Source organism: Terrapene carolina, unplaced genomic scaffold (assembly GCF_002925995.2).
Source record: "Terrapene carolina triunguis isolate 2854851 unplaced genomic scaffold, T_m_triunguis-2.0 Scaffold231, whole genome shotgun sequence".
In the NCBI taxonomy this organism is placed as follows: Eukaryota; Metazoa; Chordata; order Testudines; family Emydidae; genus Terrapene; species Terrapene triunguis.
In genome coordinates, this window is record NW_020664582.1 from 11,230,962 (window position 1) to 11,248,790 (window position 17,829).

The 17,829-nt window shown below is 44.7% G+C and overlaps 1 protein-coding gene and 1 pseudogene across 1 annotated transcript; both read right to left on the reverse strand.

Moving 5' to 3' along the window:
- Positions 1 to 605: 605 nt before the first annotated feature.
- Positions 606 to 17,753, reverse strand: LOC115271275 (galectin-9-like). The gene is made up of 7 exons (XM_029912491.1): positions 17,717 to 17,753; positions 16,658 to 16,746; positions 11,000 to 11,204; positions 10,310 to 10,429; positions 5,920 to 5,955; positions 4,183 to 4,227; positions 606 to 746 (listed from the first exon to the last, which is right to left on the reverse strand). Exons 2-6 carry the CDS (start codon positions 16,696 to 16,698, stop codon positions 4,198 to 4,200), a joined length of 432 nt encoding a protein of 143 aa, XP_029768351.1. The 5' UTR covers positions 16,699 to 16,746; positions 17,717 to 17,753; the 3' UTR covers positions 606 to 746; positions 4,183 to 4,197.
- LOC112124319 lies at positions 6,848 to 7,059 on the reverse strand (annotated as a pseudogene).
- Positions 17,754 to 17,829: the final 76 nt, after the last annotated feature.

Here is a 17,829-nt window from a genome sequence, read left to right on the forward strand (position 1 = left end):
GAGAGAGAGAGAGAGAATAGATTGGTCTCCATGTCCGAGGGTGTATTTGATTTCAATCATGATTTAAATCAATTTAATTTAAATCATGATTTAAATCACTAGTCAGGAAGACTCGATTTAATCATGGATTTCTACATAAAAGTGCATTCTTGTTGGTTGTTATAACCTTATTACATATTCTTCACAACTCAGAGATAGATGTAGGTTTCATTTTTAGAAGGTATACACTATACATTTTTAAGTGATTTACTTTGAAAACTTTTCAGATTAGTTTTACAGCTGTATATCAGAAAATGAATGATTGGTTGGTTATTTCATTTACCAAAGGTAATTGAAGCAGATATTTATGAAGTCACTGGGAGGTGAACTATCTCCAATTCAATGGGTTAATCATTAATATTTGGAGGATTTTCTTGCCATGCTGTATTAGGAGGAGAACATCACCAGACAGACATTGTTTTATTTAACTAAGACAACAATGTTATGTATTCTAGATTTTTTTCTTCAACAGCAAACACATAATATTTTAACAAAACAAGCATATGAATTTCTGAATTTAGTTAAACATTCAAGCTTTTTAAAATCAGGTTTGTTTTTGTTAAAATTGTTTATAACTAAAATAGATAAATGAAATATTTAAAAAAAAACCAAAAAATAAATTGACTAATTAACATGAGAAACTCAAAATATTGGCTTCTGCAGCTAACTCAGTCGTCTTCGCCTTCATTTTCCTGTTTGTTCATAATCTGGAAGAGAAAAACAAGCTTTCCTGCTTGTTCAGGTCCCAAACGATTTCTCAATTTGGAATGAATTAGTCCAAAGGAAGAAAATATTCTTTCTACACCGGCAGAAGAAGCTACTGCTGTTAAAAGTGAGATTATCACTTCAACAGTCTCTGAATCCAAGTGCTTAAGTGACTTCCACCAGTTCACTGGTGTGACTTGCTTTAAAACATCATCAGCAAACATATATTTCTTTCTTGAATGGTTCTTATTCCCAAACTGGGTCTCTTTTACAGCCTGCTGCCATTATAGGTTTTCCCTTCTAGTGAGAGAATGGTATGGTAGATCTCAAATCAATGAAGGCTACACTCAGAAAGACCTCAAGACTCCTGGAATATGCTGCTCAAACAGTTTCACTTTTGTTTCTACTGCCTGTCCCTCCCTTCTCACATTTATCTCTAGACTTCTTCTCCTTGTCCAGATCTATTCTGCCCCCAACAATCTTCTATTCATTGAACTTTTTGAAACTTTGCACTTTTAGAGAGAGGTAAGGGATTGACTCTGTGTACGCAAATTTGCAGAGGGACAATAGGGTTGAGGTCTGTTATTTCTCACCTCTACATATTATTTATTTGTTTATTTATTTAGTTAAATAAGGAATTATTTCAGCTCAGTACTAATGTGGACACGAGAACGAATGGATATAAACTGGCCGTGGGGAAGTTTAGGCTTGAAATTAGACGAAGGTTTCTAACCGTCAGAGGGGTGAAATTTTGGAACAGCCTTCCAAGGGAAACGGTGGGGGCGAAAGACCTCCCTGGCTTCAAGATTAGGCTAGATAAGTTTATGGAGGGAATGGTTTGATGGGATAACGTGATTTTAGTCAATTAGGCAATAACGTGCCATCGCTGGTAAAATGTGGGTCCGGCTGGAGAATCTTGCCTGTATGCTCGGGGTTCTACTGATCGCCATATTTGGGGTCGGGAAGGAATTTTCCTCCAGGGTAGATTGGCAGAGGCCCTGGAGGTTTTTCGCCTTCCTCCGCAGCATAGGGCAGGGGTCGCAAGCTGGAGGATTCTCTGCGACTTGAAGTCTTTAAATCACGATCTGGAGACTTCAACAGCTGAGATAAGGGAAAGTGGGTGGGTCAGCTTTTGTGGCCTGCATCATGCGGGAGGTCAGACTAGATGACCATAATGGTCCCTTCTGACCTTAAAGTCTATGAGTCTATAAAAACATTTTTGCTGTTAACAAGCATGTTATCTCTGGAGACACAAATCCACAGTTTGAGAACTGCAAAACTAAGTATCTCTGATGGTATCTTCTAGACTGAGCACTGAGTTCCATTGGGTAGATAGAAAGATTATCCTAAATAATCTATACAGAAGCCCGTGGAACCCTATAAGATTGGGTCCCTAATCCATGAACTATTTGAACTCATTTACAAAACTTTTCTTAAACATTACATGAATATATTGTCTCATACTATAGAATTAGAATTTATAATCCCTATTCCATGCTGAAATCTTTGAGCTATAATGTATCTTAATTAAAACTATCTTTAAATAGGTTTTTCTTCAAAAAGCATGTTATCAAAATAATCCGATTTAAATAAAAAAAAATCTGTTTTTGTTTTTTTTTAAATCATTGATTTTTATCCACCCTGCTCAAAGATGCACTCAGGAAACATGGGGGCTTGATCCTCCTCTGCCTCACACCTTGTGTAGTTATTTGCACCTGTGCAAAGTGGGTGTACAAAGATGCTGTCGGCAGAGATTCTGATTTGACAGCATTTTGCACTCAGATGTAGATGAATACACAAGGTGCAGGGCAGGGGAGAATCATATTTCCTAAAGAGCACCTGGCTTTTTCCAAGAAGCTGTGAAATACCTTAGTTTAAAAGTGAGAAACGCAGTCACTGGGACAAATTTGTCCCTGGTATTATTGGAGTTTACAGCAGCGATGCATAGGGCCCAATGTCTTTTCCAAGGAAGTCTGCCTAGGATCTGTTCTATGAACTACTGTGACCCCATCCCCTTTCACTGCCTTATGAACCCTGGTGCCATATTACTTTCTCTACCAGACCCGGGACACTTGGGGCCACATTTCTCAGTGTATTTAGGTGCCTAAAGATACAGATAGGGGCCTAATGGATTTTCAAAAACATTTACGAGTTTGGCGCCTGGAGAGACAAAGTGGAGGAGGTGATATCTCTTATTGGATGAATGTCTGTTGGTGAGAGACAAGCTTTCAAGCTATACAGAGCTGTAGGTCTGGGAAAGGTCCTCGGAGTGTCACAGCTAAATACAGGGGTGAACAGAGAGTTTAGCACAGCGGCTCTCAACCTCTCCAGACTACTGTACCCCTTTCTAGAGTCTGATGTGTCTTATGTACCCCCAAATTTCACCTCACTTAAAAACTGACAAAATCAGACATAAAAATGCAAGTGTCACAGCACACTATTCCTGAAAAATGGCTGACTTTCTTATTTTTATCGTAACAATATAAAATAAATCAATTGGAATATAAACATTGTACTTACATTTCAGTGTCTAGCATACGGAGCAGTAGAAACAAATCGTTGTCTATGAAATGTTAGTTTGTACTGACTTTGGCAGTGCTTTTTATGTAGCCTGTTGCAAAACTAGGCAAATATCTAGATGAGTTGATGGACCACCTGGAAGATGTCTGAGTACCCCCAAGGGTACACGTACCCCTGGTTGAGAACCACTGGTTTAGCGTAAGTAGTTAGCGCATATTCTAAGGGGCCATTCAAGGTGTCCGGTTGCTTTTGAAAATCCCACTAGATGCCCATCTGTGGCGCTTGGCCCCTACACACCTTTGGAAATCTGGTCCTTGGTCACTTTCAGCATGTGACTCAGCCTGCGCCCAGAATGGGACTTGGGAGGAGTAATGGCTCAAAAAGCATTTTATCAAAATAATCCAATTTAAATTTAAAAAATCCGATTTTTTAAAAAAAAGCATTGATTTTTATCCACCCTGCCACGGCCCATTCAGTCATTGGCTTCCACTTCTCTAACGAGACCATCAATCTGCACCAGATTTTGGGACCTGACTCCTGAGAACTAGACTGAGCCCCACCAAACCACACTGAGATCATTACTACTACTTTTAATTTCGCCTTTAGTTTTATTTAACTCGATCCCTCCCACCCCCACTGGAATGCCAGGTAGCAATCAAAGCATGCAGGCTCACCAGCGCAGGTGTATGGAACCTTTCCCATAAGAAAGCTGTTCCGGAGACTAACCTTTCCACTGTTGGATAAGCTGGTGGGCAATGTGACAATTCAGAGAAGTCACTCCTCCTGACAGTCTTTCCGCTCTCTGAAATCACATTCTCGGCCGGAATTCTTTTTCACCTGATCTCTCAGCATTTCAGATTTAAAAAGTACCCACCTCCCCAGTGACGCCAACCACAAAATAATGTTATAAAGACTTACATAAGTTTGCGGCTCCTATAGTCCAGGTGGGAAAGCAGGATTTGACTGCAAACAGAAAGGAAAGGAGAAAAGATCTCACACATCTGAACAGGCAGCCGTGGGGGGAAGGATAGCTCAGTGGTTTGAGCATTGGCCTGCTAAACCCAGGGTTGTGAGCTTGATCCTTGAGGGGACCATTGAGGGATCTGGGGCAAAAAGCTGTCTGGGGATTGGTCCTGCTTTGAGCAGGGGATTGGACTAGATGACCTCCTGAGGTCCCTTCCAACCCTGTTATTCTATGATAAACAGGCAGAGTTAAAACAAAAGTGTGCTTACAGATTCCATAAGAGCCACACTTCCAATTCTTAAAGGTAACCCACTCGTTCTTTTAACTGTGCCTTACTTGTGTGTAATGATTTTAAAAGTCTGTAAACCACACCAGTGGTTTAAAGTGGGAGGAGGAGGAGGAGGTTCCAATGACAATTTTGAAAGGGGATATAGCAAGCTCCCTATTTAGACATTTGGTTAATAAAAGCTTTCTCTCTGTGCTGCCTAAAGAAGAGCCACCGAGCCAAATTCTGTTCTTAGTGACACCCACGGAACCTCACGGAATTCCGAGAGCAGAGTTTTCAGCAGCGACACACAACAAAGAAAAGGGCCCAAAAGCACTAACCACTGGCCTAATTCTACTCTCCTTGACAGCAATGGAAGTTGAGGGTCCTCAGCACCTCACAGGATTGGACCCCAAGACAATCATTTCACATTAGTATCCATCCAAAAGCACCAGTCTGGAGTCTTAATATCGCGCACACATGAATGAGAAGGGTACAAAAGTTGGCTGCTCTAGTTCTTCCTAAACTGGCCTTAGCAGACCTGGAATATTGGGCTGGGCCATGTTCTGCTCTCAGTTACATTGATGTAATAAAATCCAGACTAACGCTATTCAAGCAAATTGAATTATTTTCTACTTACATGGTGTAAAAGAGAACTCTATTTAGCCCACTGAATCAAGCAGAAAATTTTCCCTTCAATTAATACCAATGGATTCAGCATCACTATGGGCTTGTCTACACTACAGGCCGGATTGATGGGCAGCGATCAATCCAGCGGGGGTCGATTTATCGTGTCTGGTATAGACATGATAAATTGACCGCCGATTGCTCTAGAGTCAACGAGAAGCGCAAGAGGAATCAATGGGAGAGCGTCTCCTGTTGACACACCACAGTGAAGACACCGCGGTAAGGAGATCTAAGTACGTCGACTTCAGCTACGTTATTCATGTAGCTGAAATCACATAACTTGGATCGATCCCCCCGCATAGTGTAGACCAGCCCTATATGTTGATCCAGGATAGAACTGTGTACCGGGAAAGCTGCATTGGTCTGAAAAGTGAAAGACAATCTTGGTACTTAACAAATAAAAGAATAGCCACTAGGAGGCACTAGCAACACAGAAAACAAATGTATCTTTGTGAATGTACAAATTAACCCTGAAAAAGTCATGAAGAAAGCCCAGACAGTGATATTTTTTTCTCTCCTTTGGCATACTGCCATTATTGTCTTTGCATGCTCTGATAATATGTTTCTTTCTGATAAAATTACTCAGAATCCTGTGGCTACTGAACAATTCTTGCTTCAGATTTTTTGTGGGGTGAAGAAATAAATATAGCTTGTCAGATTTGCTCTGTTTTCCAACTTTGGTTGATACAATCCAACAAAAGGAACAAAGTGCAAAAAGGAAGTTAGATTAAACACTTACGATCCCAGCTGCTCTAGGACTCCAAGCACCTCGGGTCTAAATATTATGAAAAAGAAAAAATTAGTCCAAAAGGCTTGAATTAACAGTCCGGTCTGAATGGCAAAATCAGCTGACAGAAGCAATGTGGTCTAGTGATTCCAGCACCCATCTGGGAGTCAGGAGACCTGGGTACACACTCTTCCACGAGCTTGATACGCAAGCTTGGGCAAATGTCAAAGGGCCAGATTCTGCCACCCTGACTCACAGTGAGAAATAGCTTATTCCATGAGTTCTGGGAACTGGGAGTACGCATGAAGTAAGGTACGGTGCTCCCCAACGTGAGCAAATATGGCCCTCATCTGGCCCGAATTCAAGAAAGCAACCCTGTTTATATGCTTATATAAGCATATGCTTATATCCCATTTAAGTGAAAGTGAAAGTGACGCATGTGCTTAGTAGCTTTGCTGTATTGAGGCTTCAGTTTGTGATTCCATTTCCCCATGTTATCAACAAAGATAATACTTACAAATGCCTTCTCATCAGACCATGAGTATTTACTATTAAAAGTACTGATGCAGAAACAGTTACGTGAACTAGACAGATTGTTAGGGTAAGATACGCTGGACATATTTAGACACTCTAAGCAACAGATTTCCACACTAGTGATGACACGCACCCTCCCAGAGAACATGCTGGAATTGCATTCTCAATCCTGCTCTTCTTCCCCTAAATATTTCTGTTTAAATTGATGATTCTTTAAAAAAAATTGTATTTTATACATATATGGTCATGAATTTTCCAGCCGTTATTATTCCAAACTAATGGTGACAGCACTGGTAGCAGACAGGTGTAGGGGTAAATACCATGAGAGTTTCCTCAATATTCCTGTGATAGTCCTTTTAATTCACTGCTAGAATCTTCAATGTGTGTCAAATAATGAGCTAGTTCTGTTCGGTAGCCCCAGTGTTCACTAGGACTAGATTGCACAATCAAAATTATTTCAACCTTGACTTAAAAAACTAGATTTGAACCAGATCCTGCCCTCTTTCCTTGAATCCTCAGATGAATTCCTTGCCCAATGCATCAAAAGTACATATCAGACATTAAACTGATAAGAACAGATACTACACTTGACCACAGCTCAAAGAGCCGAGAAGTAAACCAGGATCTGCAATGGAGAATCAGTGGGGAAAGAGATTAAAGGCCATGAGCCAAGGGCAGCCCTGGAGTATAGAAAATTTAGCATCCATTAAAGTTCCTCGGAATTACACCCGGTTATTTTGGTACTTGATTCAGCCCAATGTCTAATTCACCAGATAAAGCAGTGAGAAGACTCTGCCCCTTCCCTTTTGCTCAAACATCAGTGGGGGGAAATCTATACACAACAGTAGGATTATTGCAAAGAAACAGGAATCATAATATGGGAAAACAATGAGGGGCTTTAGTTTTTCAGTTAGGTTACAAATTAAGAACGCTCAAATGCACCTGTAAAATTTGATTCAATAAGACAATCGCTGTATATTAAATACTAACTATTCCAGGTATCTTTGTGAAGGATTAAATATATGTCATATACTAGATTATGAAATATGTATGTCATTGTGCACGGTTATATTTTGCTCTGGGCATGGAAAATCTTATTATAAAAGTGGGTTTCTTAATTACTAGAATCTAGAGGGTTCTTTTTATTCTCCTAAGTCATTTATATTTCCCCCCCAGCCCCACACCCACCCCAGGAAACACCTTAGATGTTATACAAATCAAATAATCTGGACAATTCTCCCAGAGATACCCTTAGTTGTAAGGACATTTCCAAAAGAAACTGATCTTATTCATAATACTTCATACTTCTCTAAGGAATTGCACATATCCAAGGATCTCACAGTACTTTAGGAACATTAACTAATTAAGCTTCACAACACAATCCTCAGATTACTTTACCCAGCACTCAATTACCAGCACACCAATGGCTGCAGTTTATCTGAGCACCGCCACACTGTAAAACGGCAGAGGATACCTAAAAAGAATATTGTGTCCAACTGAAAGTACAGAGAGAATTCCCGCAGGAAGAATTAATTTACCTACATTGGAATCTGGACAGGAAAGGAGGGTTCACACCCCTAACTTTTGCAAGAAGAGCCAGGATCTTTAACACAGAGAAGGGGTCAGCACCCAGGTTTCACATCTGATTTGAAAGACAGTTCTTGCAGCATCATAGCGTTTATAAATGCCTGGCTGCTGTCTCTTGCTCACATACTCAGGTCAGATTGATTGCTGGAGTTGGGGTTGAGCAGGAATTTTCCCCCAGATCCGATTGGCTGGGACCTGGGCATGGGGTGGGAAGTTGCCTTCCTCTGCAGCACAGAGTGCAGTTCACCTGCTGAGATCATCTAGGCACATCTCACCAAATTATTCCCTGTCATTGCAAGGGCCTCAGGCATTGGTGACAGTTTTGTAAACGGACCACTCAGTGCACAAGAACACACTTTGCTTACAGTACTGCAGGCTGGGAACTTGCTGCTTTTCTCAACTATATACAGACTAACTAAACAGGAAATAAGGGGAGCATGGAGCATGGCTCAGACCATAATACTCTGAGCCAGTGGCTCTCAACCTTTCCAGACTACTGTACCCCTTTCAGGAGTCTGATTTGTGTTGCGTACCCCCAAGTTTCACCTCACTTAAACCCTATTTGCTTGCAAAATCAGACATAAAAATACAAATGTGTCACAGAACAATATTACTGAAAAACTGCCGACTTTCTCATTTTTACCATATAATTATAAAATAAATCAATTGGAATATAAATATAGCACTTACATTTCAGTATACAGAGCAGTATAAACAAGTCATTGTCTATATGAAATTTTTGTTTCTACTCACTTTGCTAGTGCTTTTTATGTAGCCTGTTGTAAAACTAGGCAAATATTTGATGAGTTGATGTACCCCCTGGAAGATCTCTGTGGGAGTACGTGTACCCCTGGTTGAAAACCACTGCTCTGAGTAACCCAGTTAACCCCTTAATCAGGGCCGGTGCTACCATTAAGGCAAACTAGGCGGTTGCCTAGGGCGCCAAGATTTGGGGGCGCCAAAAAGCAGTGCCCCAATTTTTTTTTTACAGCGTTCCTGGGCTGGGCTGCCGGCGGCACGTGGACACGTGCGGCTCAGACTCCCTCTCCCAGCGCAGCGTCCGCTCCACTTCTCCCGCCTCCCAGGCTTGTGGCACCAATCAGCTGTTTGGCGCCGCAAGCCTGGGAGGGGAGGAGAATTAGAGCGGGGACGGCATGCTCGGGGAGGAGGCGGAGCAGAGGTGAGCTGGGGTGTGGAGCTGCCGCACGACTCCCCGGGGGTGAGGGGAGCTGCCGCGGGGGAGGGCGCCTCAGGGCGGAGCGGGGAGCTGCTGCAGGGCTGGGGGGGAGGGGGCGCGCAAGGTGGAAGTTTCGCCTAGGGTGCGAAACTTCCTTGCACCGGCCCTGCCCTTAATGACCACTTTACTACAGGCAGTTTGGTTTCTCCCATGACACACACTTTAGTTTCCAGAGGACTAAAATGTTATGGTCTAACTAAAGTCTTTGTACTTAATACAGAGATCCCTGGGTAAAAACTAATGGCCCTCTGATATTCAGAAGGTCAAACTGGATGATCTGATGGTCCCTTCTGGCCTTAAAAATACATGAAACAATTAAGCCTCTTCTAACCCCCTACGGAGTCATTTGTCTAGTACTGACTCAGAGAGAATCAGAATCAGCGACACCACTGGTTCTTTGTAGGCACCTACAAGTTCCTTGTAGGTCTCCAATCCGAGCATGGAATCCAGTCCCCTGACTTTTCATACTTAATGGGTTTATAACACAAGGTGGTCTGTCTGTAGACTCATTACTATTTCCCTGAAAGGCTTGCCTCCAGTTCAGTAAATATGGGAATACATCAGAGGATTTTTTTTTACAAGTAAAATATTGGGTTTAAGAACCAACGGCCCAATCCTGCAAGGACCCCAATGATTCCTGAAAGGACCTGAACATCCTCCTCCCACACTGAGCTCAGAGCTCACTCAGTTCACTGGCATTTTTCCCACTGTTGGTTTAGCTTAGTTGCAGTTTCATTGGTGGCAGCAAAATTGGAAGCACTAGCACAGACAGGCATTGGCTTTTTATCATCTTGGAGCATGACATGGCAATAAAAAAATACCTGCACTCTGATCACGCTAGCGTTTTCCCCATTGTCAGTCTAACACTGGTAAAGCTCCACCACTAGGAGCACTAGTGGGGACAAGGCCGGTTTGAGATATTCAGCAACTCACAGGATGTACTCAGATTCCCACTGGTCATGCCCCAAATCTCTGCAAATACTAGAGTTTCTCCAGTTCCCCTCGTGGTTCTGAAACACAATAATACATGCAATCGGCACTTACAGCAGTATCTTGGAAGCTGATGATTGCGACGTCCACACCCCCAGACACACTAAGGTAGTTCACTTTGGAAAGTGGAATCCGGTGCTTGTACTCCACAAAGTGCTTTCCATTTACAGCAACCTGTCGTGTGTAAAAAGCAGAAGTTATCCTTTTGGAATAAAGGATAATGTCTCATGCCCATAAGAAAATGTAACGTTTTACAAAAATCTAGTGCAAACAATTTAAAATAAACCAACACTTCGCTGCAGCTTTTGCAACTGCAAAACTGCAGCACTGTGCTAGTGCCTGAGAACCCAAAAGCGAAATCTACTAGAAACTGACTAAGAACTCACGCAAAACTGACTAGTCTTTGAATTATCTAAATGGATTAAGGCCACAATCCTGTAAACACATATGCGCATGCTTAACTTTACTCATCTGAGCAGTCTCATTGAAGTCAATGGGGCTTCTCACATGTGTAAAATTAAACATGGGCACAAGTGTTTCCAGCATCAGGGCCTAAAATGCAAAAGTAAGCACAGAGTTTTAGTCCATTCCCATTCCAATAAAAGGAAAGACTCCCATTAAAGATTCACTTTAAAAGGGAATTGTTTTAATATAACTCTTCAGATGTGAGAATGTTCCTTGATTCAGCAGAATAGCCATTTTATAATTAATTTGCAAGTAAAATACAGTATTAAAAAAAATTACCTGGAATGAGTCGTGTTTTACCAAAACCCGAATCTCAAAGGGGTGACCTTTTAAAAAAGGCATTTCATCTTTCCTCTCCTCTCTTCCCCAATTCTGTCTTTCTTGAGTATTGCAAACCACACATCCACCCTCTTCAAATCGTGGGTTAAAATGAAAAGCAACATCAGGACTTGGGCAGGATCCACACTGAAAGTCTATCTTGAAGCTGTGAAGGAAAAAAGTACAAAGTTGAACTAAACTGAGCACGGTTATGAAATCTAGGCTATGGCTACACTTGCAGATGTAGCGCGCCGGGAGTTAAACCAGCCCTCGGAGACAGCAGCAGGGAAAGCGCTGCCGTGTGTTCACACTGTCAGCTGCAAGCGCACTGGCATAGCCACATTTGCGGCACTTGCAGTGGCATTCGGAGTGGTGCATTATGGGCAGCTATCCCACAGAGCACCTCTTCCCATTCTGGTGCTGAGGATTGTGGGATGGGAACAGAGGGGGGAGGGGGCCATAGGGCATCCTGGGTCCTGTCCCAATGCCCCATGATGCATCGCTTTGCATCCCAGCAATCCCTGTGCTTCCATCCACATTTGGCACCATCTTTCAGCGGTTTTTGTATTGTGCGCTCTGTCTTCCCTTTCGGTCTGCGGGAATGGATCCCGAACTGGTGAGGAATATGCTGATGGGTCTCGCCAGTACGTCACGAATTGCAGTCGAGTTACTTCTTAAGCTACAAAGTGACAGTGAGGAGTCCGACGGTGATGTTGACACGTTTAACGCATATGACACGAGATTGCTTGTGGCATTCACAGACATACTCACCACCATGGAACGCCACTTTTGGGCTTGGGAAACAAGCACTGAGTGGTGGGATCACATTGTCATGCAAGTCTGGGATGACGAGCAGTGGCTGCAGAGCTTTCGGATGAGGAAAGCCACTTTTATGGGCCTGTGTGCTGAGCTCGCCCCCACCCCGCGCCGCAAGGACACGAGATTGAGAGCCACCCTGCCGGTGGAGAAGCGGGTGGCTATTGCAATCTGGAAGCTGGCTACTCCAGACAGCTACCGATCGGTCGCTAACCAGTTCGGAGTGGGCAAGCATACAGTTGGAATTGTGTTGATGCAAGTGTGCAGGGCCATTAATCGCATCCTGCTCAGAACCGTGACTCTGGGCAACGTGTGTGACATTGTGGCTGGCTTTGCACAAATGGGTTTCCCTAACTGCGGAAGGGCGATAGATGGCACGTATATTCCAATTCTGGCACCAGACCACCTAGCCGCCGAGTTCATAAATCAGAAGGGGTATTTCTCGATGGTTCTCCAGGCGCTTGTGGATCACCGTGGGCGTTTCACGGACATAAACACAGGCTGGTCCGGAAAGATGCACGACGCACGCATCTTTCGGAACACTGGCCTGTTCAGGAAGCTGCAAGCCGGGACTTTCTTCCTGGACCAGAAGATCACCATAGGGGAAGTCGAAATGCCCATTGTGATCCTTGGAGATCCCGCTTACCCTTTAATGCCATGGCTCATGAAACCATACACACGGAGCCTTAACAGCAGCAAGAAGCAGTTCAACAACAGGCTGAGTCGGTGATCTTTGGCCGTTTAAAGGGCCGCTGGCGCTGTCTGTATGGGAAGCTGGACCTGGCCGATAAGAACATCCCTATGGTTATATCGGCATGCTGTACCCTCCATAACATTTCTGAAGGGAAGCATGGACTGCAGAGGTTCAAAGCCTGGAGGCTGAATTTCAACAGCCAGAGACCAGGGCTATTAGAGGTGCACAGCGCAGGGCTATTAGAGGTGCACAGCGCAGGGTTGTAAGGATTAGGGATGCCTTGAGGGAGCAATTCGATGCTGAAAGCCACCAGTAATGTTTGGTGCCCTGCACAGGAGTGGAGTGAAGTGAAGTTGTTCCAATGCTAGTAGGCATCTGTGTTGGCTATGTATGATGCACTGACTAGCAGTGCCTGTTGCTTTCCTGGGCTATGCTATCTTTTACTTAATGCAATAAAGAATGTTTCCAAAGCCAAAAAAATCATTTATTGAAAAGAAACACAACTGCTGGAGAAACACACATGGCATGACACATCTGTGCTGTGTGGAAAGAGGAAAGGGGGCGTGGTGGGTAACAGAACCATCACAGATTTGCGTATGTCCTGTTATCATATTCAGCATTCCTGTCTGGAGTGCCATACAATGAGTGCTGCACTGCAGGCTGGCTAAAATGCATGGTGATGGGGGTTGAGTGCAGTGGGTAAAGGTCGTAGTTTGCAGGGCTGGGCAGTGAAGCTAAAGGTGTTGGAGGCAGCTGGTGGCAATAAGAAACCAGATGTTGGGGAAACTGGGTTGGCAGTGACATAGGAGTGCAAGGGAAAAGTGTTCTGGGACAAGAGCTGCAGGGATGAGCGGGTGCGGATCTACTCCGTATGCAGTGCTACGAGTCTGCTTGCGCTCAATAATGCTTAGGAGCCGCTCCATGGTTTGTTGCCGGCGATTTGCATTCTCCTGGCGGACCCTCCTTTAGTTTTTGATTTCCAGTAAGGGACTGCTGCATGACTTCACGCAGAAGGTCCTTCTTGCTTCTTCGCAGCCGCTTCCTAACTCTTCGCAGCCTTTCGGCCATTGATAACAAGGACAGCTGGGATCTCAAGGTTGCATCTGTAAAGCCAAAATGCAACATTTAACAGAGCAGCATTGTTAACACTAGACAGAGGAATGATTCGGCCGAACTTAAAGACAAGCACAGTGCACACAACAGCACAAGCTGCCTGTCCCAAGGCGAGCGCACGTAACCCAAAAGAGCCCCGAAATGGTGAGTAACCACAGAGGTGGGGGGGGACTGATTGTTCCAGGCCTGTACTGTCCTCTGGGATCCTGTGTCTTGGGGAGAGCCAACAGCTGCAGGGGGACCCTATACTCAACACTGTCCCCACATTTTCAAGAGGATGGTTTCGTGCTGGCAGATATCTCGCTGCTGAAGGTGATCTCAGAAGCAAGGGAGGGTCTTCTGCAACAATGCAGCTTCCGTCCTGGCCCTTATGCGGCTTGCATGTGTGCAGCAGTGGTCCACCCACCCCCCCACAGCACAGTAGTGCGGACATGTTAGCCTTACTGGGACAAGGAGCACAGTAGCTCTGCCAAAGAACCTGCGCAAGCGGATTGCCCAGCTTCTGCATGAGACCTTCAGTTAGATCACTGAGGCTGATTACCGTGATGTGAGAGAGCACATCAACACCCTATTCTGCATCTAGGCATGCACGCAGCCCTAACTCTTCTTTCTGCAACCTTCCTCACCGCAACATCCCACACCCAGCAGCTCCCTTTTAAAAATAAAAGCCGCTTACCGGGCACCTCCTTTGCTGTTTGTTCTTCCCCAAGCACCGTCCGCTGCGACTGGCTACCTTCCTCCTGGCTTGAAAACAGCTCCTGGCTGCATGCATCTAGGGATGCCGGGCCGTCCTCTGCCTCTGGGCCCCCCTCCTCCTCAGCACCCTCGCTCCTGTTTTCCTTCTCCTGCCTTGTTGCACTCTGGGCTGCCACGGCCTCTGAAGTGTCCATGGTGCTCTTCGCAGTGGAGGTGGGGTCGCCCCCAAGTATCTCGTCCAGCTCTTTGTAGAACTGGCAGGTCGTGGGGGCAGCACCGGAGTGGCGGTTTGCCTCCTGCACTTGTGGTAGGCATTCTGCAGCTCCTTCACTTTAACCCTGCACTGCAGTGCGTCCCGGTCATGGCCCCTTTCTATCATGGCCCTTGATATCTGCCCGTAGGTATCGTAATTCCTACGGCTACAGTGCAGCTAGGACTGGACAGCTTCCTCCACCCATACCCTGATGAGGTTCAGCACCTCTCCATTGCTCCATACTGGGGATCGCCTGGTGTGTGGAGGTATGATCACCCAGAAAGATGTGCTGAGAGCACTCCATGCCTGCTGAGCAAACAGGAAGGGGACTTTCAAAATTCCCAAAGAATTTAAAGGGCGGGTCTGGTGGTTGGTCACCTGAGGGCAGGGCAGTAGAATTCAAAGTGATGACCAGAGTGGCTAGAACAGGCATTGTGGGACACTTCCTGGAGGCCGATCAGAGCGCATTCATAGACCAGGGTGTCCACGCTGGCACCGCGGCACTCCAGCAGGGGCGCGGCAAGCTCTATGCTTCTCATGGAGGTGGATTACCAGGGGCACTCCAGCTGCGGAGTCCGGGCGCTCTACGTCCCTTACCAGAGTGGACACCTCAGGAGTTATAGCGCCCGGGGCTGATTTAATGCGCTCTAACTTGCAAGTGTAGCCAACCCCCCCGTGTGCTTTCACTGGTATCCAAAATAGTCTTTATGGAGGCGTCTGCTCCCTCTCAAAGATGTCTCTTCTGTCATTACAACATTTCTGCACAGAAAGTCTAAAGCAACATAGTAATTTATGATCACAATCTAGTCTATTGTGAAAACAAACAACAAAAACCTCATAGTGTTCAGACTTAGTAGCTAAGCTTAGTAGTTAACTGATTTTATCCTGCTGAAAACCAACTAAGGTTATGATCCTCCAAACGCTTAATTCTGGGCAGAGACTTTTTTACCATGACTGGTCCCACTGAAGTTATTGGAATTAATCATAATGTTTAGGACTATTCCCGGTAGTAAATATTTGTAGGATCAGGGCTCAAACGAACAACTTGAATATTTACAATGCATGTTTCAACGCTACTGAGCCTATTGAGATATTTCCAGTGTTTTAACCGACCTTCCTTCTGAGGTAACTGCGTGACGGGCACATTATTAAGATTGGAACTGTTTATTGTTGCGATAGCACATCTCTCAAAGGTGCATTTCCTATAGTATCAATTATAGTAACATCAGGCCTGATCTTGCAAACCCTATCCCTTCTCGTAGTCCTGCTGATTTAAAGTAGTAAAAATTACTCAAGAGAGTAGCAGCTTGAAGGACCAGGCTCTTATTGGGAGACTAGGTTGGAGGAGACAAAGGGATGTTTTGGTTGCACTATTTTCATAAAGGAACCTAAAGCTAATAATGTGACTAGTTTATGTTCTACCAAAAGGTGTGAACTCTAACTTGCCTTTTTAAAGCCCCAATACAGGAAGGTATTTAATCTCAAATATTCCTCTGAACAGAGATGGGATTACTCATGTGTTTAAGGTTCAGCAAGTGCTTTACTGAATTGGGGATTATATTCTGTGTGCATTAAAGATGGTCAGCAGAAAGAGTACTGTATTGCAGTGACGTTAGTTGTATGTCTAAATCCAGTAATGCATACACATTCACCTACAGTATTTGTGCATAAAATCTTTATATCTCTGGACACCAACGAGACAGAGAATATCAATTCTATGACACATATAGACTCTGATCCAGGAACTCAAAACGCTTTCGAATTTGGATCTCTGAGCTGTCAGCAATGCACAGTTCACCATCTTTTCATACCTGATCTCTGCACGCTCTCAAAGCCGTATCCGAACGACTCTGTGTCAACAGGTTAGAACTGGATCAGTATTTCTGGGAATGGGGGAAACTTTAGCACAGACAAATTCCTCTGAGTCACTAGAGCTAACCTCCTAACCTCTTCCTGGTCATGCTCCAGGGAGTGGAAACATTCCAATATTCTCAACAGTTGATTTTAGGCACAGGAGTGGAGCAGCCGTATCCCTACAAGCACACACCTGTCACATGTAGGATGAACAGTTCCACTGATGATAACCATCAATCCGTCACGAAGACCGCCAAGAATAGGGCCAGTAAATGGGAGAGACTGGGGAATAGAAAGAAAGCAACACAGTGAACATTAGAGGGTACAATATTTAAACCACTTTTCTAATCCTGAATCGGTGTTCATCTCCCATTCATCTGGCTGTGGCTTCAGATTCCTCCGCCTGACGAGTCACTACAATTCCAGCCTGATGAACTGAAGTCAATATGCCACAAAATTTCTCTCTGAGGACTGTTCCTAAAGAGCAGGACTTGCTGTGTACGGGCACATCCCTCACAGTCCAGCTCCATAAACTGAAACAGCCAAAGCTCAGTCGATCCGAGTGGTAACAGTCAGCATTCCTTCCTGCCAGGCAGTGTGGCCTGGTGGACAGAATAATGGATTGGTTCAGGAGACCAGGGATCAACTCTCAGCTCTGCCCCCAGCCTACTGGGTGACCTCAGGCAAGTCACTTCCCCTCCCTGTGCCTCAGTTTCTCCATCTGTAAATGCGACAAGAAAGCCGCTCACAGCTTGGGCTGTCAGCCTGGGGTGGTTCATGGTTGGGGGCTCCAGCTAGAGCCTGGCTGCCCACCAGGGTCCCGGCTCCCCATTCCCAGCCAGGCTGCTGCCTGAGCTCCCCACTCCCATCTGGGCTGTGCCTGCCTGGCTCCTCACTCCTAGCTCTGAGCCCGGCTGCACCGGGCAGCTCCCATGTTCCCAGCGAGGAACATGGAGCTAAGAACCCGGGGCAGCTGTGCTTGGATCGGGGAGCCAAGAGCCCAGGGGTAGCTAAATACAGGGGTGAACAGAGAGTTTAGCACAGCGGCTCTCAACCTCTCCAGACTACTGTACCCCTTTCTAGAGTCTGATTTGTCTTGTGTACCCCCAAGTTTCACTTCACTTAAAAACTTACAAAATAGGACATAAAAATGCAAGTGTCACAGCACACTATTCCTGAAAAATTGCTGACTTCCTCATTTTTATCTTAACTTTATAAAATAAATCAATTGGAACATAAATATTGTACTTACATTTCAGTGTCTAGCGTACGGAGCAGTAAAAACAAATCATTGTATATGAAATGTTAGTTTGTACTGACTTTGGCAGTGCTTTTTATGTAGCCTGTTGCAAAACTAGGCAAATA